This window comes from Monodon monoceros, unplaced genomic scaffold (assembly GCF_005190385.1).
Source record: "Monodon monoceros isolate NGI ecotype Baffin Bay Population unplaced genomic scaffold, NGI_Narwhal_1 Super_Scaffold_4, whole genome shotgun sequence".
Lineage (NCBI taxonomy): Eukaryota > Metazoa > Chordata > Mammalia > Artiodactyla > Monodontidae > Monodon > Monodon monoceros.
Genome location: NW_021703781.1, coordinates 81996390 through 82018661, shown reverse-complemented (window position 1 = coordinate 82018661; position 22272 = coordinate 81996390). Strand labels below are relative to the sequence as shown.

The following is a 22272-nucleotide window of genomic DNA, read 5'->3' as shown; positions in this document are numbered from 1 at the left end:
TCCCAGGGAGGCGGACGTGCCTTCTGCGCCCTGTGACCCCACAAGCCCCCCCTCCTGCCAAGAGGAACGCTTGCCTGAAGGGAGAGCTTTGGAAGCAGAGTGGGCCTCGGGCCAGGAAAGAGGGGCCCAGCAGGTGGTCGCTCTGGGGAGGGCGATGAGTGGGACGCCGGGCAGGAGGACGGCCCTCAGGGGCACAGCGGGGGTGGGGAGGCCGCGAGGAGGGGCTCTTACTTCTCGGAGGGTGACGTCCTCCCGTTCACCACTCTGAAAAGATTCTGCAGCAACCTCTCCCCCCAGTAGAGGTCACAGAACTTCTCCGATATGGCCCCACAGAAAGTGGCATAGGTGAGGTCTTTCAAGGCGTAAATATACTCCCCTGAGTTCGCAAGAAAACCACGGGGGTGAGTTAAAATGTATGAGTGCTTTTCTGGGTTCCCCTGGCCTCGGGAACTGGCGGGGGGCGGGGTGCAGCTGGCTTCCTCTGCCGGCCAGCCCCTGGGGGCTCTGCCCTTTGTGCAGAGACGGGAGGATGGGGGACCCTCCTGTGGTGACCTCCCCTAGCACACGGCTCCCCCCGGGCCTGTCCCTGGTCCTTGGGTCCCCGTGGCCCCGTGGTACCCATGATCAGAGCCTCCAGCCCGTGGTCCAGGTAGCCGTCAAAGGCAAACTCTTCCTGAATGAGGCGTGTGGCCTCCTGCAGCGATGGGCAGGCTGTCCCCTGTGAGAGGGGCGAGGCATCCGCACTGGACGGACAGGGCTTGTGGTCTGCTGGGTAGGGCCACTCCGGGTGACCTTCTGGGGCCCGGTCATCCCACTCCCTGACGGGGGCTCCCCCGGGGCCGTCGGGACTCCCTGTGACCGGCGAGGGGCTCCGCAGGGCTGACGGGGGGCCCTCGGGCTCCTGGCCTGGGACCTGGGTGGCCCTGCCCCTGGGCGGCTTGGCTGGGTGGCAAGGACTGTGGGGGGCTGCGGTGGGCCCGGGGAGGCGGGGCTCGAGGCCTCCACAAGCAGCTGCAGTTGGGATGGGTTCCTTCGGCCCTCGCTCCGGGGGTGGCATCTGTGTTGTCGTGGGCGGGGCCGGGGATTTGGGCATCACCAGTGAAGCCCCTTCCAGCGGGCTGGCCGGGGGAGGGGCTGGGGGGCTGGGGCAGCCCTGGGCTGAGTCTCTTGGCGCTGACTCTCTGAGGGGCTCTGGGGAACCGGGTGCTGGTCGGTCAGGCGTCTTCAGGCCGGTGGCCGCTCCATGGGCCTCAGGCGCCTGCTTCCCATCACCCTCCCCGTCCAGCCGGCCTCTCCTCTCCTCAGGCCCCTCAGCCGGCCCCGAGGTCAGGGCGAGCGTGTCCCTGCGAGCAGAGAGGAGAGAGTGTTCAGGGGGCCCGGCAGCCCGCCAGCCCCTGGGTGGGGACACTCACCTGGCGACACCAGCATTGGCAGCGAGGACGATGGGCCTGAAGTGAGTGGCCGGGGAGGCGAACGCCTCTGGCAGCAACGTGGCCCCTTGGAGGCAGGAGGGTTGACTGGGCACTGGCCCCTGCACGGCCACCAGCCTGCTGTCACTGCTGATCTGCAGGAAGCCTGGAGACAAACATGGGGTGAGCAGGGTGGGTGCCGGCCTTAGTGGGTGCCGGCCTTAGTGGGGTGCTGACTTGAAGGGCCCAGGAAGCCTCAGGGGCACTGGGAGGAAGGGAGACTCCAGGGAGAGGCCTGAGGGAGGGGCCTGGAGTCCAGGGCTGCCCCGAGCAGGCGGGGGGGGGTGCGGTGCTCGGTGGGGGGCTGGAGTGACGGAAAAGGCCAGAAGACCCAGCCACAGACCGGAAGCTTGGACGGGCCCGTGGGGAAGGGTCTTCGTAGGTGCCACTGAGGCGCAGACAGGGCAAGACAAGAGCTGGGTCATCAGTGCGGGCTGCGGGGGTGGAGGCGAGTCGCCTGCTCTGGCTGCTGGTGAGACGGGAGGGCTGACCCGAGCGAGGCCTGAGAGGCCGGGGCCAGAGGGGCCGGCGGGAGCCCAGAGCAGGGCAGCCGGGGGCCAGCTGCGGGCACGCTGCCTGCGGTCTCGGCCATGTCCGGAGGTGGCGTCCACTTGGGGCTGGATTCCCGGAGGCAGCCTCTGGGGGGATGGCAGCGGGGGCGCGGTGCGGGGCGAGGGGCCTGCAGGGCAGGGGCGGTGGGGACAGGCCGGTCCCGGGGCCCACCTGAGCCGGGCCTGGGCGCAGCTGCTGTGCTGGGGCTCAGTTCAGTCACCAAGAAGGCGTTTTGCAGACCGATGGTCTCTTCCTCCTGGCAAACCTGGGGCAGAAGGACACGGAGAGCTCCCGGTTGAGACGGGCGCAAGGCCCCGGGGGTGCAGAGCAGACCCCTGCGGCGCGAGCCCCCCACCTGTGCTGACGCGCAGGCCTGTTTCTCTGGAGCGGGAGCCCCTGGGGCATGGGGCTGCCCAGTGCAGCAGGGTTCCGGTGGGTTTCCGGGGCATGGGAAGACCGCCAGAACCCACACTCCCCAAAGTTGCTGTGTGCTCCTGTCTGCATCCGAGGGACCCTGTCACTGCCCGACGGGGCCCCGGCCGGTCAGCACAGCAGGACGCCGACAGGCACTGAGTGTCCCCCGGCGGGACCCCCAGGGTGCGCCCCCGCCCGCATGTGCCAGGGGTCAACAGAGACCAGGGTGTGGGCCTGCGGGAGGGGCTGCTCTGTGGGCTCATTCGCGGTGAAGGAGCCAAGGAAAGTCACGTCGGGAGGATGAAGGGTGACCTGCCTTCCGCCCTAGAGTCTCCATGCATCTATTCAGTAAACACGGAAGAGCAAGGAGCCTCACCTCTGCGGCCCCAGGGTAGGATAAAGGGCCTGCGGGGTCTCCGTGGTGCCCAGCTTACCGTGCAGGTCGATGCCCTCAGGTGGGCTAGGATCTTTCTGCTGTCCATACCTCTGTGCAGGAGGTAACCGCTGCAGGTCTGAAAGCAAGCACAGGCCAGCGTCCAGCACGCCTGGGGCACCGGCCCGCTTCACTCCCTCAGCGGAGCCCATTGGAGTGTGCAGTGGCAGCCAGGCGGCCCGGGGGCTTCTCTCCAGGAGGACCCCGTGGCACCCCTTCTTGGTTAGAGCCACGTGCACCCCAGCCTCCCTCAGGGGCCTGGGATGAAATTCAGAGTCTCTAGCTGTCCTTCCTGGCTATCCTGAGCTGGGAAGCCACGGAACGACGGGGCTCCCCCTGACCCAGCCTGGAGGACCCTCGGAGGAGTGCGGGCAAGTCGGGCATGTGGGGGACGCGCTGCAGGGGGTCAGGGGTCAGCGCTCGGGTCCAGGACATCCCCAGCCACTCTCCGGCTGGTGGATGCACTGGAGACACAGGACCATCTGGGGGGAAGGCCGGCACTGAGCAGCAGAGACCCCTCACCGCCCGTCCACAAATGAAGCCATGTCCTTCCCTGTCCAACAGCACTGACCTGCCCCAGAAGCAAGAACCCGTGTCCCGGGCCCTGGACCTTGAGCTGGGGCCCCCCCGCGGCACAGTTACCTCGATGGCCTCAGCCGCGGACGGCCGCTCCTGGGCGCTGCGTCTGGCCATGTGCAGGAGGAGCGTCTTGAGCCTGCGTGGCAGGGCCAGTTTGTGGTCTCGGGGGATGCTGAACTTGGCTGCTGTCCACAGGATCGCGGCCACGCAGTACACAGACGCCTGGGTGGAGGAGGAGAGACGGCCGGCTGGCTCAGCAGACCTGCCCCCGCTCGGGCCCCGCCAAGGGCGCACCCAGGCACCGTCCCCCAGGGCTGGGAGATTCCGCAGAACCTGGAGGCCCCACCGCAGACCCTGAGCCAGAACCCGGGGGCCTGGCCTGGGAAGCTGCATGGTTAACAAGTACCCACAGGCCTTTAAGTCTCAGTGTGACCAGGACAACCTGGGGCCCCGGCTGGACCTTCCCAGCTCTCTCTCCACGAGGGCAAAGGTGGCACCTCAGGGAGCCCGAGGCCAGGAGTCCCCCAGAAACCGTGCTACGCTGTTGAATGGCTAAGGACGGGCTCTCTGAGCAACCCAGGCCTCTTGGCACACAAAGAGGTTTATTCTAAAATCTGCTGATGAAAAGGGTGTGTCGCATGCACTGGAAAATAATAATGAAAAGGGCGACGCTCTTCTCCGTGAGCTCCATAGAGTCAACTGCTTCTCCCTGAATGCTTTCCCCGATTTTTACCCTCTACTCTTGTATCTGCAGCCGACCTGGGACCAACACGTGGTTCCGACGTACACGTGGCCGATACCTTCGTTTCTCTCGAAAAGTAAGAGAAAGTGAAACCAGAGACACAGCTGACATCTGTGCTGAGTCAGGTTAACAGTGGCTGAATCCCCAAAGGAGTATTTCCCAGAGCTTTTGTACAGACCTGACACACTTTTCAGTTTAATTGTGTTGTTCATGTTTCCTCCATTACGTCAAGTCTAGTCAATTGACAAAACAACGAATCAAGCCCTGAGTTCAGCATTTGCTGATTTCCACGGTGTGAAGACTCCCGTGTGGCCAGCTGCAAGCTGCCAAGGTGGTGCCAGTGAGCCGGGCAGGGGGAGAGATGGGGGGGCCCCCTTCCTATAGGGCTCCTGCCCAGGAGCACAGATAACAGTCAACTATAGCAAATCATTAGGAAATTCTTGGTTTTGAGTATTTATCAACCTTTAAAAAAATTAAGCTTTTTACTTTGAGATAACTGTAGATTCACATAGAGTTGTAGGAGATAATCCAGCGGGACCCCATGTACCTTTCACCCAGCTCCCCACCGCAGTGACATCTTACAAGGCTGTAGTGTGGTATCACAACCTGCTCCCTGGCGTGGACGCCGGGAGATGCAGGACATTTCCATCACCAGGATCCGGCCTGTCCCCTCCCAACTTAGCTGCTGGCAACTACTCATCTCTTCTCCATTTCTTAATTTCATCATTTCATATAAATGGAGTCATATGACATGCGGCCTTTCGGGGCGCCTTTCTCTCTCAGCCCCAGCAACTTGTGGTCGCCTCGTCAACACTCCGTTCCCCTCACCGCTGCTGCCGCTCTGCGGTGTGGACGTGCCACCCGCTGAAAGACATCTGAGTTGTTTCCAGGCTGTAGCTACTGCAAATAAAACTGCCATAGACATTCGTGTCCAGGACTTTGTGTGAACATAAGTTTCATTTCTCCAGGAAAAATGTCTTATGAGTGCAATTTCTGGGTTGTATGATCGTTGCATGTTTAGTTTTGTAGGAAACCAGCAAACTGTCTTCCTAAGGGCTGCACCATCTTGCATCCCCCTCAGCAGTGGATGAGGGTTCCTGTCACTCCACACCCTCGCTAGCATTTGGTACTGTCAGGGTTTTGGACTTTAGCCTTGCTAGTAAGTGTGTAGAGGTAGCTCATGGTTTTAAGTTGCGTTTCCCGAATGCCGTATGAAATGGAATACCTTCACGTGCTTACTTGCCATCTGATACCTTCTCTGGTGAGGTGTCTGTTCAGATCTTTTGCCCACTTTTTAATTGGGTTATTTGTTTTCTTACTGTTCACTTCTGAGAGCTTTTGGCATATTTGGGATACAAGTCCCTTATCAGATACGTGTTTTGCAAATAGTTCTCCCATCTGTGGCTTGTCTTCTCATTCTCTTAACTGTGTCTTTTACAGAGCACAGCATTAAAATCAAGCATTTAATTTGAATGAAATCTAACATCGAGTGTTTCTTTCATAGATCATGCTTTTGGTGTGGTATCTGAAGGCTCACTGGCTAGATTTTCTCCTATGTTATTTTCTAGAAGTTTTATAGCTTTGAATTTACTTTTAGGCCTATGTTCCATTTTGAGTTAATTTTTATGAAAGTGCAACAAGGTCTGTGTAAAGGTTTTTTTTGGCCTGTGGATGTCCCGTTGTTACAGCACCACTTGTTGAGCAGACCGTCCTTTCTCCAACGATTGCCTTTGCTCCTCTGTCAAAGACCAGTTAATTGTATTTGTGTGGGTTTATTTCTGGGCTACTTTGTTCCATTTATTTTTTGTCTTTTCTTTTGCCGAAACCACACTTGATTACTGTGGCTTACAGTAAGTTTTAGAACTGGGTAGTGTCAGTCCTCTGACTTTGTTCTTCTCCTTCAATATCGTGTTGGCTATGCTGGGTCTTTTGCCTCTACATAAAAACCTAAGAATCAGTTCGTTGATATCAACAAAATAACTTGCTGGGATTTTCACTGAAATTGCATTGAATCTATAGATCAAATTGGGAAGAACTGACATCTTTATAATATTGAGTCTTCCAATCCATGAACATGGACTATCTCTCCATTTATTTAGATCATTTTCGGTTTCTTTCATCAGAATTTTACAGTTTTCCTCATATGAATCTTATACACATTTTCTTAAATTTTATACATAAGTAATTTTTTTGGTGCTAACGTAAATGGTATTTTAAAAAAATAATTAATTAATCATTTTTTAAATGGCTGTGTCTGGTCTTAGTTGTGGCACGCGGGATCTTTCATTTCTGTGCGTGGGCTTCTTGCTAGTTGTGGTGTGCTGGTTTTTTCTCTCTAGTTGTGGCGCACAGGCTCCAGGGCACGTGGGCTCTGTAGTTTGCAGCACGCAGTCTCTAGTTGAGGCGTGCGAGCTTAGTAGTTGTGGCGCGCGGGATTAGTTGCCCCGGGGTATGTGGGATCTTAGTTCCCCGACCAGGGATCGAACTTGTGTCCCCTGCATTGGAAGGCGGATTCTTTACAACTGGACCAGCAGGGAAGTCCCTGGTATTGTTTTTTGTTTTTTTACTTTTTATTATTTTTAAAAATTTATTTATCTATTTATTTTTGGATGCATTGGGTCTTCGTTGCTGTGTGCAGGCTTTCTCTAGTTGCAGTGAGCGGGGGCTACTCTTCGTTGTGGTGCATGGGCTTCTCATTGTGGTGGCTCCTCTTGTTGCAGAGCACAGGCTCTAGGCATGCGGGCTTCAGTAGTTATAGCACATGGGCTCAGTAGCTGTGGCTCGCGGGCTCTAGAGTGCAGGCTCAGTAGCTGTGGCACATGGGCTTAGTTGCTCCACTGCATGTGGGATCTTCCAGGACCAGGGCTCGAACCCATATCCCCTACATTGGCAGGCAGATTCTTAACCACTGCGCCACCAGGGAAGCCCTGGTATTGTATTTTTAATTTCAAATTCCAATTGTTCATTGCTGGTAAACAGGAAAGCAATTGACATTTGTATTTTAACCTTCCATCTGCAATCTTGCTACAACTGCTTATTAGTTCCAGGAGGTTTCTGTTGATTCTTTGGGATTTCCTACTTAGGCAATCATGTCACCTGTAAACAAAGACAGTCTTATTTCTTCCTTCTCAATCTACATCCATTTTCTTTTCTTTTCTTGTCTTATTGCATTAGCTAGGACTTGCAGTACGATGTTGAATAGGAGTGATGAGAGGAGACATTCTTGCCTTTTTCCCAATCTTAGGGGGAAAGCATCTAGTTTCTCACCATTACTTATGCTACCTGTTGGCTTTTTTGTAGATATTCTTTATCAAGTTGAGGAAATTTCCCTCTATTCCTAGTTTGCTGAGAGTTTTTATTATGAATGGGTGCTAAATTTTGTCAAAAGCTTAGCATCTATTGTTATGATTTTTCTTCTTTAGTCCATGTGATGTATTACATTGACTCTCAATTGTTGAGCCAGCCATCCATACATGGAATAAATGCCACTTGGCCAGTTTTAAATTTTGATGAAGTTCAATTTATCCATTTTTCCTTTTGTGGAAAACTTTATGGATAGTGCTTTTGGTGTCAAGTCTAAAAGCTCTTTGCCTAGCCCTCCATTCCAAAGATTTACTTTGATATATTTTTTTCAGCAGCCTTTTGTAGTCTTTAGCATATAAATTCTGTACGTGCTTTGTTAGATTCACATCTAAGTATTTCATTTTTGGGGGAGTGATTGTAAATATACTGTGTTTTTAATTTTGGTGTCCACATGTTCATTTCTAGTATATAGAAATACAATTGATTTTTGAATGTTTATCTTATATCCTGTGACCTTTCAAAACTCAATTCTAAGTTCTGGGAGGCTTTTTTCGAGATTCTTTGGAATTGCTTGGAATTTTCTATGTCGACAGTTATGTCGTCTGCAAACAGTATTATTTCCTCCTTCCTGGCCTTTATGCTTTTTACCTGCTTTTCTTGCCTTACTGTAGTGGCTAGAACTTCCAGTACAATGTTGAATAGGGTGGTGAGAGTGGGCATCCTTGCTTTGTTCTTGATCTTAGGGGGAAAGCATTTAGTCTTTCCACTAAGTATGATGTTAACTGTACAGTTTTTTTGGTAGATGATCTTTATTAAGTTGAGGAAGTTTCTTCTATTTTTCTGAGTTTTTTTTTTTTAATAGATGGGTGTTAAATTTTGTCAAATGCTTTTTCTGCATCAGTGAATGTGATCATGGGATTTTTCTTCTTTAGCTGGTTAATATGTTGGACTACACTGATTGGTTTTCAAATACTGAACCAGCCTTATGTCCCTGGAATAACCCCCACTTGTTTATGGTGTATAATTGTTTTTATATCTTAGTGAATTCTATTTGCATATATTTTGTTTAGGATTTTTGCCTTTATATTCATGAGGGATATTGACCTATATACATATTTTTTGTACTATCTTTGACTGGTTTTGGTATCAGGGTAATATTAGGCTTCATCAAATGGATTGGGAAGTGTTCACTTCTGTTTTCTGGAAAAGACTGTGTAGAATTGGTATTAATTCTTCTTTAAACATTTGGTATACCACCCTAGTGAAAACATCTTGGCCTAGAGATTTATTTTTGAGAGTTTAAGAATTACAAATTCAGGGCTTCCCTGGTGACGCAGTGGTTGAGAGTCTGCCTGCCGATGCAGGGGACGCGGGTTCGTGCCCCGGTCCGGGAAGATCCCACATGCCACGGAGCGGCTGGGCCCGTGAGCCATGGCCACTGAGCCTGCGCGTCCGGAGCCTGTGCTCCGCAACGGGAGAGGCCACAACAGTGAGAGGCCCATGTACCGCAAAAAAAAAAAAATTACAAATTCAATCTCCTCAACAGTTATGGAGCTATTCAAAGGTCTATTTCATCTTGGGTGAGTTGTAGTTTATATTTTTTAAAGATTTGGTCCATTTCATCTAAGTCATTGAATTTTATGTGTGGGGAGTTGTCTGTGGTATTCCATTATCCTTTTGATGTCTGCAGGGTCTGCAGGGATGTCCCCTGAGTCATTCCTGACATCGGCAATTTGTGTCTTCCTTCTCTTTTTGCTTTGTCAGTTTTGCTAGAAGTTTGTTAATATTATTCGTCTCTTCCAGGAGCCAGCCCTTCATTTCACTGGTTTTCTCTACTGTTTTTCTGTTTTCATTTCACTGAGTCCTGCTCTCAGCTTCACTGTTTCCTTCTTTCTGCTTTGGGTCTATTTCACTCTTCTTTTGAGGTGGGTGCTTAGATTACTGAGTTGAGACTTTACCTCTTTTTAGTTTTCAGCATACGAGTCCTGTACATGCTTTGTTAGACTTACATCTAAGTATTTCATTTTTAGCGATTCTTTTTTTTTTTGAGGGGAGGTTGCCTCGTTACCACTGGGTGATGGTGAAAGTCCCAACTCTTCCTGAGGCCTCCTCTGACTTACACCCCCACCCCGGGAGGGGCAGGTCTCACTGATGCGCAGGGCTCCTCGTCACAGGCTGGATGCTCAGCCTTTTCCGACAGCACCTGGCCTGGGCGGGCCGCCCTCCCTTTGTCCTGCTGCTCCAGCTCCAGCATGCGGGCTTCCAGTGGGCTTCTGCTGTGTCCGCTGGTGTTTCCCAGATGTGCTTCCTCATCCTCCACGTGTGAGGCAGGAAGGACACCCGGGACTCTTAGGACCGTCGCTCCCCGGGGCCCAGGGCCCTGGCCTTTCTGTCCTCACACGCCAGCTTTCAGAACGGCGTGCTTTGTTGGGGGGCAGGGAACTTACGTCTCCCCCACGTTCCCGAAAGCAGAAGTTCTACCTTGGTTCTGAATATAATTTACTTGATTTTAAGTCTGTACAATTGAATTTTTAATAACGGCTGTGTTTGACAAGCATCTGGCAAACATCCCTGAAAGTTCAGCTGTGGGGTCTTGTGAGCACTGCCCGGAGCTGAAGTCCAGGCTCAGATGACACCCCTGTCACCCTCCGGGAGGCCCCTGCAGAGCTGGGCTCTGGACGCGGGGGCTGCGTTGGGGGGGGTCGCCTTGACCCTGCTGAGTCCTGATGCTGGGCCCATCCTCTCCCCACCCCCTCCCCCCTCAGGGTCTCTGGACGGAGGGCGTGGGCACCACGGAGCGGGGCAGGGGGCCACGGGAAGGGGTGGGGAGGGCCCAGGTACCTTTTCAGTCGTCAGCTTTTGCTCTGCGACCTCGGGAGCCAGAAAGAACGAGTTGTAAGCACCTGAGACAGAAAACCCCAAACCCACTGAGCTTTCCTTCAGCCTTGGCTGTCGGAACCAGAGCGCAGCCCCCCGGGGGGGCCCACTTACGCACCGCTGGCGGGAGGTGGCCCAAAAAGCACAGTTCCATCCTCGGCCACCAGCACGGAGTCCAGACACAGGTAGGCTGCAAGGGAAGGCGAGGGTCAGGGCGGCTGTAGACTCACTGGGGGACCTGATCCCCCTCAGGGCTGGCAGAGCCACAGTCGTGGGGCAGCCCCCTCTCTCAGCCACCCCACGGGCTCCCAAGCCACCCAGGGAGTGCGGGGACGCTGAGGCCCTAGCTGGACACAGCACAGGGGCCAAGTGCTGGCTCCCCTTCCCAGAAGCCTGGGCGACAGGCCACGGAAGGGCCATCTGAGCCAGCCCTGGGGCACAGGAGCTGCGGGAAGAGGAGGGGGACAGAGGGACGTGACCCACCCGCCGAGCGCGGCCCTGGGAGGGGTCCCGGGGGAGGCTGGGTGCCGGTGCTTCGTACCCACAGGCCTGAGGCTCACAGGACCCGAGGGAGGCCAGAGAGCAGCGTCCCTGCCCTGCTAGGACCACCGTGGGGCCGGAGACTGGTCCCTCTGCCTGGTAGGGCTGAGCTTCAGGGGTCACAAATGAGTCTAACGTCCGAGGACCACCACCAGCCCCCCCCCCCCCCGCCCCAGCCAACCTTCGTCTCCTTGGGGACAGCGTCGCCCCTGCTGAGAGGGTGTGGCCCAGGGCCACCGCACAGCTTCCGCCCCGCCTCAGCAGGAGGAGGCCCATGTTTGAAGCTGCCCTCTGACCCCCTTGGTCCTGAGACCAGAGTAGATACCCCCAGGCCACCCCCGGCTCACAGGATGGACACTGCCACCCAGCCCCAGGCTGTCCACACAGCCCACACGGGCGACAGAGGCCACGTGTGGCCCTGGGTCCTGGCCCGGACGTGCTGGGGGTCGGCGGGCTGGACGAGGACCCATGGGAGGGCGTCACCTGGGTGCTGGCCGTGCGTCCGCAGGGTGCTGAGGCATGCGTGGGACAGAGCCCAGAGCTCGTACTCCTTGAAGGGCCGGCCCAGCTTAGACAGGAGGTCCTGCAGGGAGACGCCCTGAGGGGGGCGGGGGGAGGAGCCACATTCAGTGTGTGGGCACCTCAGAGGGATGCATGGAGGAAGACGACAGGGCAGGGACCACCTCAAACATGTGGGGTTTGCCCCACACAATGCACTCCTGGCATGACGGGCTGGGAGAGTCCCCACGTCAGCACAACAGGTGCTGGGGGTGCACGTGGAGAAACCAGCACCTGTGCACGGCAGGTGGGATCGTAAAACGGTGCAATGACGTGGAAAACAGCACAGAGGCTCCTCAAAGAATCAGACGTAGAATTACCATCTGACCCAGCAATTCCACTTAAAAGCAGGGTCTTGAAGACGTATTTGCACACCCATGTTCAAATCAGCATGATTCACGAGAGCTAACATGTGGAAGCAACCCAAGCGCCATTGGTGGATGGATGGATAAGCATTACGTGGTCCATCCATAAGATGGATACTATTCAGCCTTAAAAAGGAAGGGAATTCTGACACAGCTACAACATAGATGAAGCCTGAGGACACTGTGGTCCGTGAGGTAAGCTAGTCAAAAAGGGACAAACATTGTATGATTTCTCTTCTATCAAAGACTGAGAGCAGTCACACCCGTAGAGACAGAAAGTAGATGAGCGGTTGTCAGGGCCGGGGCAGGGATGGCGGGTAAGTGTTTACTGCGGACATAGCTTCAGTCTGGGGTGATGACAACGTTCCGGGGATGGACGATGGTCATGATTGCAGTGTGAATGTGCCTAATGCCACTGCCCTGTACACTTGAAATTGTTAAGATGGTAAACTTTATGTTATGGGTTCCCCTTCCCTCATACTGCCCCCCCACAGATTAAAGTCCCAGAGTCAGAAGAATGAGTTCAGCTGGAAGGGAGTTCTCTGCTTTGCGGCCACGGGAAGAGCTGGGAGTACAACTGCCCGCTTGGACACAGAAGTGCATGTTCAGAGGAGGGTTCCAGAGGCAGTGTCTTCACCCCTCCTGGACCCCCCTCTGTGCCCAGGATGTAGCTGCCTCGGTCCTGAGACTTCACTGCCTGCCTCATCCAGCCTGTGCCTGGCCAGGGGCCCAGGTTCTGGGGCACAGGGCCCCCCAAGCCTCCTGCTACATGTGGGGTTGGAGCAGCCAGCTTTGCACCCAGGACGTGCTCTCTAGAGGAGATCTGGGTCCCCGACTCTGGACCAGCCCTGACACCGGACAGGCTGTGACCTGTGTGGGGGCCGAGGTCTGGTGGGCCCTGATCCCTTGAGTCTTCGGGGCAGGGAAGCCTGGTGGTTAAGACCATGGCTGGGCTCCCAATCAGGTCTGCGCTTCAGCGACCGCCCACCCTCCTCATGGCGGCCCCCAGCCTCAGTTTACCCATCCGGAAGGTGGCTGTCTGTGAGGCTGGTGGGCATTTGAAGGTGAGCAGAGCCCTGGGCTCAGGCCTGAGGTTTTCACTTCGGTGCCTGGGCGCTCTGGGTACATGAGTGTGGTCGGGTAGGTGGACATGGGGAGGCCAGTGGAGATGGTTTGGGCTGAGCAGACAGCACGTGGGCATCGAGCATGTGTTAACGCACTGGGGTCTCCAGGATGGACTTTCATTTTAAAGTAACCATATTTTTCAAGTAAATTACCCTCAGGTGCTTATCAGGATATGAATAAAAATGTAACTCAGAGTCTGCCCTCCCCTTTGACCTCTGGGTCAGCAAAGCACGGTGGGAATGAAGCTGGTGGAGTCAGCACTGCTGCACAGACACACCGAACCCCAGGTGACTTCGTCCCAAGATGCTCACAGGCACCCACCTTAGGGGAGCGACTTACTTCGTACTCAAGAGCCCGCGCCTGCGGAGGGAGCGCGTGCGCGGTGCGTGTGCACGCAGGCCCCTCCCGGGCCACGCGGGCCCCTCCCGGGCCACGCGGGCCACGGTCACCCACCTGCTCCAGGGCTGCTCCGCCCGGCTCCCCGGCTCTGTCCGCAGTCCCGTCATCAGGCTCGGGAGTCCCTGGGTCTCTGCCGGCATCGCGAGGGCCCTTGGAACCGGGCGGGGGGCTTTCCTCCGCGGGGCCCCGGCCACGCGCCCCCCTGTCCCCAACGCGCCGGAGCTCGGCGTCTCGCTCCGGCCACAGACTGGATTCGGGCTGTGCCTGGGAGCTGGTAAGGCCATTTTTCCCCTCCGGAAAGGGCTTCCTGGGGTCTGGAGGGAAGAATTCTGGTGCCCGTGGCTGGGTTTTCGTGCTGGTCAGCGACAGGCAGAGGGCGCCGGCCTCGGGGCTGCAGGGCAGGAGCCGGGGCAGCGTCTGCACCTTCCTCAGGCGGCTCCTCTCCAGGAAGCCTCTGTCCGGGTCCCCCAGGGGCCGCTGGGCGTCCAGGAGGAGGCAGGCCAGCCTCTCGGGGGCCAGCCCCTCCTGGCCCGGGCTTTCTCCGTTTTTCACAGGGGCTGACAGCAGAGCCTTGGAGGGCGGGGTCCCCGGGTGCTCCAGGCTTTCTCCGGCAGGGCTCGGGGGCTGGCCCTCCAGGGCAGGCAGGGCCGCTGGGTCCGCGGAGCGGTCCCCTGGCTGCCTCTTGGGCCCCACACTTTTTGGAGCCAGTCTCTCCCTCCAGGTGATCTCACTGACATCTGGGCAAAAGCAAGACGTGATTACAGCCGAGGGCCACGGCCAGGATGGACCTCCCCCTGCAATCCCCACGCTCACGGCCACCAAGGCACCCACTCCTGCAGGACCCCTGGACCCCCACCCATCACAGAGAGCACGGGGCCTCCCAGGCCCCCCACCCCTTCCCTCAGGACTGGCCCAGAAGCGTCCTCATCTGCTTCCTTAATCACACCCTCTTGGCTAAGTAATGAGTCTCCGGAGGCTCTCGGCCCCCCGCCACCCCATCCAGGGTGAGCTTCCCGAAGGGGTTTCCTAAGGCCTGTCTAATTAGCTCATCCAAAAAGCACATGGTTTTGCTATTACGGTTACACAAGTGATACTCCCCAAAGGAATAAATTAAATCTGGCAGCAGCCCCAGCTCGTCCTGACGTACAATCTTCCACACACGTGTCTGTGTGAACCCCTCTAGAGACACACGCCCTCCCCTCCCAGTGGCCTGCAGCCCCCTCAGCGGAGCCTCTGCTCTCAGTGTTAACGCCCTCCCCGATGTTAGAGCTGCCAGCGGGCCTGGTGCTGCAGTGTCACAAATGCCAACGTGGTGGGAAATGCCGCTCGCTTGGCTGGGGGAGGGGCCCTGCCACCCCCAGAGGCTCCACACCTCCCCTCAGGGCCCTCCAGGCTCCCTGCTGCGAGCACAGCGCAGAGCAGACGTTATTTGTTCAAAATGCCACCCAAGATTATGCCTTGTGAGCCATGAAAATCCCAGATGCTTCAGCAACAGCTTGTGTGGCCAGGAAGTAAGTGGCCACCAGACTGGCAGTGCTGTGTCCATGTCCCCAACGCCCACAGAAGAGGACAGAGGTGACCAGTCCTGAGGGCAGTCACTTCCCATATGACCTGCCTCTCACCTCCAATTGTGGGTCAGAGCGTGTAAGTGTGTGCACGCTTGCAGACGTGTTGGTGCGTGTGGGAAACTGGGGGTGTGCTCGCTGTGTGAGTTAATAGTCTAAATAGGTGTGTCCGAGTTTGCACATGCTTGTGTGTTTCCATGTGTGCTGTGGGAGCACATGTGATCTGTCTGCATCCGTGTGCATGTCAGCGTGAGTGGCTTACACGGTGAGTACGCTGGTGCGAACGTGTGTGTATGTGATCGTGTTAATGCTTGTGCACACCCATGTGTGCATGTGTGAGGGCGTGCACATGCCTGGGCGTGTGTGCAGGCTCGTCCACCTGTGTGCTTACCTTGAAACGCCCCGAAGGACTCGATGGAGAGCACCCTCCTCCCGGCAGCCGAGAGGCTCTGGCACAGGCGGCAGGAGGACGTGAGCTGCATCTTCTCCTCGCACAGTGCGATGATGCTCTGTGACCGGAGCCAGCGCTCAGCCCCGCCCCAGCCCCCGTTGCCCCCTCGCCGCCGCTCGAGGCGCCGGGATCACGAAGCGGGGCGTCCTGAGCTACATGATCCCCGTGGGACGGAATCTGCTTCGTGAAACCAGCGGATTCTGTCCTGCCCGTGATGGTTATAATACATGCTGTTCATCGCAAAAATGCAGAGTAAAGAAGTAAGGAGCCCAGGTGATGGGCGGGTGGGGGCCCGCGTGTGCGCGCTGGCTGTGCGTGTGCGCTGGCTGGGGGCGCGTGGGGCGCAGGTGGGGGAAGCAGGGGCTGCCTTCGCGCCTACCTGCAGGTCGGGCCGGTCCCGGGGGTCCTCGGCCTGCATCTGGCCCAGCAGCGCTTCCAGCTCCCGGCTCAGCCTGGGCTGGGGCTCGGGGTCCGTCACATAGTCGAGGGCTGCCTTCAGCGTGGCCCCCAGAGAGTAGATGTGGGCCTGCGGCAGCACCAGAGAGCCCACTGGGCGTGGGGCAGGGCCTCGCAGCCTCCCGGGCAGCACCTGTCCCCAGGCAGCCGCTGCTCCTCTGGGCCAGGAGCACCTGCGCTTTACAGGGCCGCCTCCCTTGCCCCCAGCGCGGCGATTCTCCTGGCCCCGGGCCACCCCCATGCTCCCGGGCCTGGGGTCTGTGCCGGCCCCGCGCCACCAGCCCCAGCCCACCTCCCCGGCACAGGCCCTCGCCTGGCACAGGCCCTGTCTTCAAAGGGCCAGCCTTTTCTTTTTCAAGTGTATGCTTCAAAAACCGATTTGAGGAGGAGGAAAGGCAGGTTTCTTGCAGTTTGGAAGTCAGGGTTTTCCCCTGTGAGAGTGGGGCTCTTCACCCCATGCCCACTGGGACAGGCTCACAGGGCAGGCCTCAGCCCTCGGGTCCTGGAGGGGCTGCCGACCCCTGCGGCCAGGTGTCCTCCAACACCATCTGGGCTTCTCGCCTCATCTCAGGACCATGCACGTGGGGCTTCATCATCCCCGCTTCACTCACAGGAAGCTGAGACCAGAGAGGTTCAGGAACCTGCCCGGGGCCACACAGCTGGGCCAGGAGGAGCTGGTGGGGGCCCTGGGCTATGTGACTCCAGAGAGGTGGGTCACACAGCTCAGGAGTAGAGGCCGGGCCCCCAGAGGCCGGCTCTCCCCACCTCCCTGCCCTGGTGCTCTCCCCACCCCAACCAGTGAATCCCCCACCTCCAGCCCTGGGCCCACTCTGGTCCAGGGTCAACACCTAGCCAGGGCCAGCCTCAGCATGGCTGAGTGGTGGGGTCCTGTCAGGGACGTCTTGCCCTGCCTCCTCACATGACCCTCAGACCCCACCTTCCTGGTCTGTGGGGAAGTCTGGGACCACCGGCTCCTGCTGTTTTTCTAGGGCTGTCTGGTTTCCACTGGCCGCCTGGCTGAGACACGCCCTCCTGACCCACCTCCCTGCCAGCGTCTGTCTCAGGAGCTGGGCACGTGGGGGTCCGCCCCTCGCCACTCAGGGCAGTTCCTGTGTTTTGCTGTTGTGACCAGTGCTGCAGTGGCCGTCCTCACGTGGACGTCTCTGTGCATCCACAGTGTGTTCACGAGGCCTCAGGCCCCGCGAGTGGGGCTACAACCTGGGCTACATCCGTTCCATTTGCAGTTTTTGGAGCTGCTGAGGAGCTTCCCTTGTGAGTCACCGGCCCAGCCGTGTGCGTGTGTCTGTGCGTGTGTGTGTGGGTCAGACCGCCTCCCGCTTCCAGCTCGCGGCCTCTGCAGCTTCCCCAAGCTCAGTGTCTCGGGCTAACCTGCGTTTCTGTGACTGTGAATGAGACCAAGCATCTGTTCAACTCTATTCGCTGTTTAAAATTTTCCTCTTTATGCCCATTCGTGGACTTTGCTAATTTGTCTGCTGAGCTGTTGCCTGTTTTGAGTGCACTCTTGGCACACGAAGGGGCTGATCCCTGGTCTGTGTGTCACACGTATATTCTGTCACTTATGTTTCAACTTTTTCATGTGTCTTTTGACATTCAAAAATTCTAATGTTTAATTTGTGAAACTGGATAATTTTTTTATTGCCTTCTTAAGAGGACCTTCCCTAGCCCACGACAATAAAAACAGCTTACTTCTGCTTTTTCCAATACTTCTATAATTTGAAAGCATCTAGCTCTAATCCCTGTGGATTGTACCTGTGAGCTGGCACACTGCAGGGATCTGGTTTTGGCTCCTTCCTGATGGAGAGCCACCTCCATCTTCCACACTGTTAAAGAAGAGCCCACCCTCTGTCCACCCTGAACCCTCGTCCTGCTGCCCTCAGCTCCCCGGGGCTCCAGGCTCGGCTGGCCTCCCCTCCTCTTACTCTGTATCTCTCCCTCTGTCCAGACTGTGCTACTGTACTATTTTAATTATGGTGGCTTCAGAGTGCATTTTCTTTTTCTTTCTTTCTTTCTTTCTTTCTGTTTTGCTGAGCCGTGTGGCTTGTGGGACCTTAGTTCCCCAACTTGGGATTGGAGTGAAAGCGCCAAGCCTTAACCACTGGACTGCCAGGGAATTCCCCAGAGTGCATTTTCATACCTGGTGGACAAATGGTCCTCCATTTCTTTCCCAAAAATGTTTGATTATTTTCACATTTGTCAGGTTTAAAAAAAGATATATATAGGTTCCCCCATTCCCATTAAAAAAAAAAAAAACCAAAAGGTTAGAATTTTATTGTAACAGCACTGACGTGGCAGAATTTGGGAAGGACCAACGTCATACAAGATGAAATACTTGGATGCCAGCAAGATGGCTGTCCCTAGATTGTATCCCCCTCAACAACAATTTGGCATCCATCTGTGGACAAAATTTCCTTTGTGGGAGCTGTGGGATCCAGCAACATATGCCAAGGGACCTGGCAGGAGTCTTGCCCAGCTGTGTGTCAGGTGAGAGGCAGACAAACCTCTGTCCTGGTTGTGGATCCTTTAGCTAGACTAACTAGGGAAAAAAAGAGAGGACTCAAATAAATAAAATCAGAAATGAGGGACGAGACATTACACCTGATACCACAGAAACACAAAGGATCATAAGAGACCACTATTTATATGCCAACAACTTGGATAGCCTAGAAAAAAATAGATGAATTCCTAGAAACCTACAACCTACCAAAACTGAATCGCGAAGAAATAGATAATCTGAACAAACTATTACTAGTAAGGAGATCGAATCAGTAATCAAAAACCTCCCAACAAAGAAAAGCCCAGGACTAGATGATTTCACTGGTGAATTCTACTAACATTTATTTAAAGAATTAATACCAATCCTTCCTAAATTCTTCCAAAAATTGAAGAAGAGGGAACACTCCCAAACTCATTTTATGAGGCCAGCATTACCCTGACATCAAAACCAGATAAGAACAGTACGAGAAAACTATAGACCAATATCCCTGATGAATATAGATGTGAAAATCCTCAACAAAGTATTAGCAAACTAAATTCAAAAGTAATTAAAAGGATCATATACCATGGTCAAGGGGGATTTGTCCCTAAGATGAAAAATGGGTCAATATACACAAATCAGTAACTGTGAGTCACCATATTAATAGAATAAAACATAAAAATCATATGATCATCTCAATAGAAGCAGAAAAAAGCATTTGGCAAAATTCAGCATCCTTTCATGGTAAAAACTCTCAATGAACTGGGTATAGAAGGGATGTACCTCAACATAACAAAGGCAACATATTACAAGCTCACAGCTAATATCATACTCAATGGTGAAAGGTTGAAATCTTTTCCTTTAAGATCAGAACAAGACAAGGATGCCCACTCTCATCATTCCTTTTCAGCACACTGGAAGTTCTAGCCAGAGCAATTAGGCAAGAAAAATAAATAAAAGGCAACCAAACTAGAAGGGAAGAAATAAAATTGTCTCTATTTGCACATGATATGATCTTATATATAGAAAATCTTAGATGCCACCAAAAATCTTTTAGTAACAACAAATTCAGTAAAATTTCAGGATACAAAATCAGCATGCATAAATCAGTTACATTTTTATACACTAACAATGAAATATCTAAAAAAGAAATAAAGAAAATAATCACACTCACAATAGCATCAAAAACAATAGAATATTTAGGAAAAACAATAAAATATTTAGGAATAAATATAACCAAGTAGGTGAAAGATCTGTATATTGCAAAGAATAAGACTTTGATGAAAGAAGTTGAAGACACAAATAACTGGAATGATATCCTGTGTTCATGGATCAGAAGAATTAATATTGTTAAAATGTCCATCCTACCCAAAGCCATCTATAGACTGAATGCAATTTCTATCAATATTCCTATGACATTTTCATAGAAATAGAAAAAAAAAATCAAAAAGTTTGTATGGAACCACAAAAGACTGCAAATAGCCAAAGCAATCCTGAGAAAGAGCAAAGCTGGAGGCACCACACTTCCTGGTGTGTGTATTACACAGCTCTAGTAATCAAACCAGTATGGTACTGGCATAAAAACCATCACATGGAACAGAACTGAGAGCCCAGAAATAAAACCACGCCTATACAGTCAACTAGTATTTGACAAGGGAGCAAAGAACCCTTACTGCGAAAGGGCAGTGTCTACAATAAATGATATTGGGAAAACTGGACAGCCACATGCAAAAGAATGAAACCGGACCTGTATGTTACACCACACACAAAAACTAACTCATAATGGATTAAAGAATTAAACATAAGACCGGAAAACCATAGAAATCATAGAAGAAAACATAGGGGGAAAGCTCCCTGACATTGGTCTTGGCAATGATTTTTTTTGGACATAACACCACAAGCACAAGCACCAAAAGAAAAAACAAATAAATGGAACTACATCAAACTAAAAAGCTTCTGCATAAGAAACAATTAACAACGTGAAAAGGCAACCTATGGGAGAAAATATTTGCAAACCATTTACCTCATAGGTGGTTCATAGGGGGTTAATATCTGAAGTAGATAAAGAACTCACACAACTCAAGAGCAACAAAATAATCTGATTAAAAAATGGGCAGAGGGACTTCCCTGGTGGCGCAGTGGTTAAGAATCCACCTGCCAATGCAGGGGACACTGGTTTGAGCCCTGGTCTGGGAAGATCCCACATGCTGCAGAGCAACTAAGCCCACGTGCCGCAACTACTGAGCCCGTGAGCCTAAAGCCCGTGCTCTGCAACAAGAGAAGCCACCACAGCGAGAAGCCCACGCACCGCAACGAAGAGTAGCCCCCACTCGCCACAGCTAGAGAAAGCCCGTGTGCAGCAGCGAAGACCCAATGCAGCCAAAAATAAGTAAATAAATAAATTTATTTAAAAAAAAAAATGGGCAGAGGGAGATTTCCCTGGTGGCCCAGTGGCTAAGACTCCATGCTCCTAATGGTCAGATCCTACGTGCTGCGACTAAGATTTCGCATGCCACAACTAAAAGATCCCGCATGCTGCAACTAAAGATCCCGTGTGCTGCAACTAAGACCCGGCACAGCCAAATAAATAAATAATTTTTTTAAAAAAGATGCTATTTTAAAAAAATGGGCAGAGCAACTGAATAAACATTTTCCCAGGAAGACATACAAATAACTAACTGGTACATGAAAAGTTGCTCAACGTCACTAATCATCAGGGAAATGCAAATCAAAATTAAAATGAGCTGTCATCTCACACCTGTTAGAATGGCTGTTATCAAAAAGACAAGAGATAACAAGTGTTGGTGAGAATGTGGAGAAAAGGGAACCCTTGTGCACTGCTGGTGGGAATGTAAATTGGTGCGGTCACTGTGGAAAACAACGTGGAGGTTCCTCAAAAAAATAAAAATAGAACCACCATATGATCCAGCAATCCCACTTCTGTGTGTATGTCCAAAGGAAATGAAATCAGGCTCTCGAAGAGATATCTGCAGCCCCATGTTCACTGCAGCATTATTCACAAAAGCCAAGACATGGAAACAATCTACGTGTCTTTGGGTGAATGGATAAAGAAAATGTGGTCTATATACACAATGGAATATTATTCAGCTGCAAGAAACAAGGATGGTCGTTGAGGGCATTATGCTAAGTGAAATAAGTCAGACAGAGAAAGACATACTGTATGATCTCACTTACACGCAGAATCTAAAAAACTGAACTCATAGAAACAGAGAGTAGAATGGAGGTTGCCAGGGGCCTGTGGGCGGCAGGGAATGAGAAGACACTGGTCAAAGGGCACAAACTTCCAGTTATAAGACGAATAGGTTCTTGGCATCTAATGCACAGCATGGTGGCTCCAGTCAACAATACTGTACTGTATACTTCAAAGTTCCTAAGAGAGTAGACCTTTAATGTTCTCACTACCAAAACGAATGGTAATTAGTGGTGGAGGTGTTAGGTGTTGACTAACCCTACGGGGAAGTAGTTTTGAAATATGTTAAGTGTATCAAATCATTAGGCTGTAGGCCCTGAACTTACACAACATTGAATGTCAGTTTTGTTGCAGTAAAGCTGGAAAAAATACTTAGTGTCGGGACAGGGTCCATCTCCTCATTTTCTCGTGCCTTGTTTTTTCATCTTTAGAAAACTGGCTTGCTGTGCACTTTCAACCCTTCCTGCCATGTTCACTCCCGGGCTCTCTGTGGTCGTGGCTGTTATACGTGGGACATTTTCCATTTCCTCTCGAACTGGTAACTACCAACACAAAGGAAAGCTACGTACTTTGGGGGATGTATCTTGCCTTCCGCTGACCTCTGCAGTCTTTTATTCTACCATTTCCCACTGAAGCCCCTGACCTCTCAGGCCCACAATCTCGTCACCTACAGACAACGCCAGCCTGCTCAGGAGGGTGGCCGGCTACCCGCTCGGGGCCCTGTGAACACGGCTGGTGC

General features: G+C 53.3%; 1 protein-coding gene across 3 annotated transcripts in view; it reads right to left on the bottom strand.

Moving 5' to 3' along the window:
• Nucleotides 1–22272, bottom strand: part of KNDC1 (kinase non-catalytic C-lobe domain containing 1) — a 56698-nt gene that overhangs the window by 19848 nt on the left and 14578 nt on the right. For 2 of the 3 annotated variants that reach the window (XR_003790567.1, XM_029201225.1), the window contains exons 4-15: nt 15752–15898; nt 15313–15430; nt 13411–14093; nt 11393–11507; nt 10488–10559; nt 10334–10395; nt 3511–3669; nt 2870–2947; nt 2193–2286; nt 1413–1575; nt 619–1343; nt 232–376 (exon numbers count right to left, since the gene is read on the bottom strand). Coding sequence is in view for 2 of the 3 variants with exons in the window: in XM_029201225.1 (XP_029057058.1) it covers nt 232–376; nt 619–1343; nt 1413–1575; nt 2193–2286; nt 2870–2947; nt 3511–3669; nt 10334–10395; nt 10488–10559; nt 11393–11507; nt 13411–14093; nt 15313–15430; nt 15752–15898 (2561 nt within the window). In the remaining variant the exon portion in view is untranslated. Of the gene's footprint in view, nt 1–231; nt 377–618; nt 1344–1412; nt 1576–2192; nt 2287–2869; nt 2948–3510; nt 3670–10333; nt 10396–10487; nt 10560–11392; nt 11508–13410; nt 14094–15312; nt 15431–15751; nt 15899–18118; nt 18383–22272 lie in introns of those variants that run through there. The other variant, XM_029201226.1, reaches the window with a different exon arrangement.